Source organism: Camellia sinensis, chromosome 4 (assembly GCF_055761805.1).
Source record: "Camellia sinensis isolate YWXY chromosome 4, ASM5576180v1, whole genome shotgun sequence".
NCBI classification, from domain to species: Eukaryota; Viridiplantae; Streptophyta; class Magnoliopsida; order Ericales; family Theaceae; genus Camellia; species Camellia sinensis.
In genome coordinates, this window is record NC_138964.1 from 109,620,100 (window position 1) to 109,622,575 (window position 2,476).

The following is a 2,476-nucleotide window of genomic DNA, read 5'->3' on the forward strand; positions in this document are numbered from 1 at the left end:
GACTGGCTGGGGATGATGACTCCATCATGCCTACCGAAAACACCATGCCTCTCCCTATTGTAGCCTTTACTGAGTGTGGACTTCGGCTTCCACTTAACATTCTTTTTTGCGAGATTCTGCATTATTATAAGTTGAACCTTATGCAACTTGCCATAAACTCTTATCGAGTGATTTTTGGTATCATCGCCTTAGCCAGACAAGAAAATGTTAGAATCACCCTAGCCGACATACAGTATTGTTACACCATGTGCCCCCTTAACTTGAAGGAAAAAGGTTGCATCTACTACCTCAAGCCGAGGTCTACTGAATTCAAAATTGTAGCCGACCTTCCAGACTCCAACAAGGGGGCTGGAGATGATTATGTTATCGCTTCGGGAAATTGGGAGTTTGGTGCAGACGAGGACGCCCATCTCTACCCTCTTCCCCGATCAATTAAAGAGGGCAAGGGTAAGAGCCCAGTGTCAATACTTAGTTGTTTCTGTTCAAGTCTTCAATAATTTATCTGTTTCTAATGTCTGTTTCTTCTTGCAGACGTTCGTAAGTCAGCGAAAGACTTCCGCCAATCCTATGTTCCCAGCAAGGACCTGAAAAAGCTCATGGACTTGCCTGTCCACAAAAGAAAAGCACCTCTACTCCTAAACTTCATTCCCACATACAAATCGATTCTGCCCGACGTCCCGAAAAGAAAGAAGAAAAGCCTTTCTCCCTCTACTGCCACAGCTCAAACCGCCTCTTCATTACGAACAGATCAAGGGTCAACCTCTGATCCAGTCGATCAACCATCAACTTCAGCCCCATACTTAGTCCCAATACCAGAAAGGAAACGTCGGCGTCGACTCGTCAAAACTGCTGAGATGGGTCGCCCGAAGCCTGTTGCCCAAGATCTCCTAGCCGACCTTCCTACGGATGTTGACGCTCAACCAACCCAATCCATGCCCCCACCAAAGCCAAAAAGAACAAAAAAAGCTCAGCCCAAGACCAAAGCCACTGTAGTTGAGACTGAAGATACTCTGCCAATTTCACAATCGGCTGGGAATGAGAAGACCGCTTCTATTTCCACAAAAAGGTCGACTGAAACAAAGCCAGCAGAATCTTCAAAGTCAAAGAAAGCGAGGTCGTCCTCTGCAACGGCTACGGGGTCCAAAAATCACGACGTCCCCTGGGCCCCAAAGTTTACTTTGGAGGACAGGCCAATCATGTCTAGTGAAAGCGCCGACGACATTAACGTCGGTGTCGCCCTCAGCACCGCTCTTCTCCTTCCCGGGGACCTGGAGCGAAATGCTGAGTATAGTGAGTATGAGAACTACGCTTTAATGCTCCAGCACTCCGTTCAAGTAAGTGTTCCTGCTTTGAACTTTTGACTTTTCTTTCTGTTTCATATTTAAAATATTTTCTAACACTTATATTTTCTTTCAGGCCATCCAGCATGCCCATTCGTTTTCAATGCAATCTTTTGAAAATCGGCAAAGATTGGCCGACATGAAGAGGGAGGTTTCTGCCCTGAAAAAGGAGAACAAAACTCTTGAATCAAAGATGAAAAAGCTGGAAGATCAGGCCGAGGTTGCCACTAAGGCCCAACAGATGGCCGAAGAAAAAACGGAGTCTGCTGAGGCTATCAGAAAAGTTGCTGAGGCCGAAAAGAGAGAGGCCGAGGTCAAAATGGCCCAAGCTGAAAAAGAGCTTCAGAAGGTTCTGGTAACCAAAGAAGCCGAAATCAAGGAAGCTGATGAGAAGGCTTACGCCCAGGGCATGGCCGACGTCACTGAGGAATACAAACTTCAAGTCAGGCAGGCATGCAACAGGGGCTTCTCCCTTGGTTGGATGGCCCTTGCCAAGAAGCTTAACATTCCTGACGATTCGCTACTGCGCAAAGCCGACGCTATTCCTCTGCCGTTCCCCCCACCTCCTCCATCAAGTCAACCTGAAGGAGAGTCTGAATTTGAGTCTGAAGGTGAGGAGGAAGGTGAGGACGAGGCTTTAGTAAGGAAGTCCAATGAGGCTGGTGAGATCAAGTCTCCTTCTCAGGATGATCAAGTCCTAGACTTGACTCATGAGGAGGATGAGGAGGTTATCAAGGAGGCCACTCCTGAGCAAGTGTCATCTGATGTTCCTCCAGTTGGTAAGAGCGTTGATGAAACACTTGCCGAGATCGACGCAGATAAGGAAGCCGAGGTATCTCTCCAGGAGACTTCTGAGGTTCAGATCCAGCCAGTTGCTGATGCTGAAAAGTCTTAATTTTCATATCTTTTCTTTTGCACCCTTGTATTTTGTTTTGTTTTCTGGATAATGTAAGCTTCCTTTCATGGCCGATGTGCCTTTCTTTGTACATAACTGCAACTGTTTTTCTATGGATGCTTCAATCTTTTAATTTCTCTTCATTTGCTTCTGCATGGTTCTGTACTTAGAATATTTTGCATGCCTTTTATATTTTGCCACCTTTGCGCAATCTTCTCAGGGTTACATATCTCGGGTGTAA

The 2,476-nt window shown here is 46.3% G+C and overlaps 1 protein-coding gene across 1 annotated transcript; it reads left to right on the top strand.

Annotated features, from left to right (window-relative positions):
- Window positions 1-212: 212 nt before the first annotated feature.
- On the top strand, window positions 213-2,235 carry LOC145823961 (uncharacterized). Its single transcript, XM_082923539.1, has 2 exons — window positions 213-1,334; window positions 1,417-2,235. Exons 1-2 carry the CDS (start codon window positions 597-599, stop codon window positions 2,233-2,235), a joined length of 1,557 nt encoding a protein of 518 aa, XP_082779665.1. The 5' UTR covers window positions 213-596.
- The last annotated feature ends 241 nt before the right edge of the window (window positions 2,236-2,476 follow it).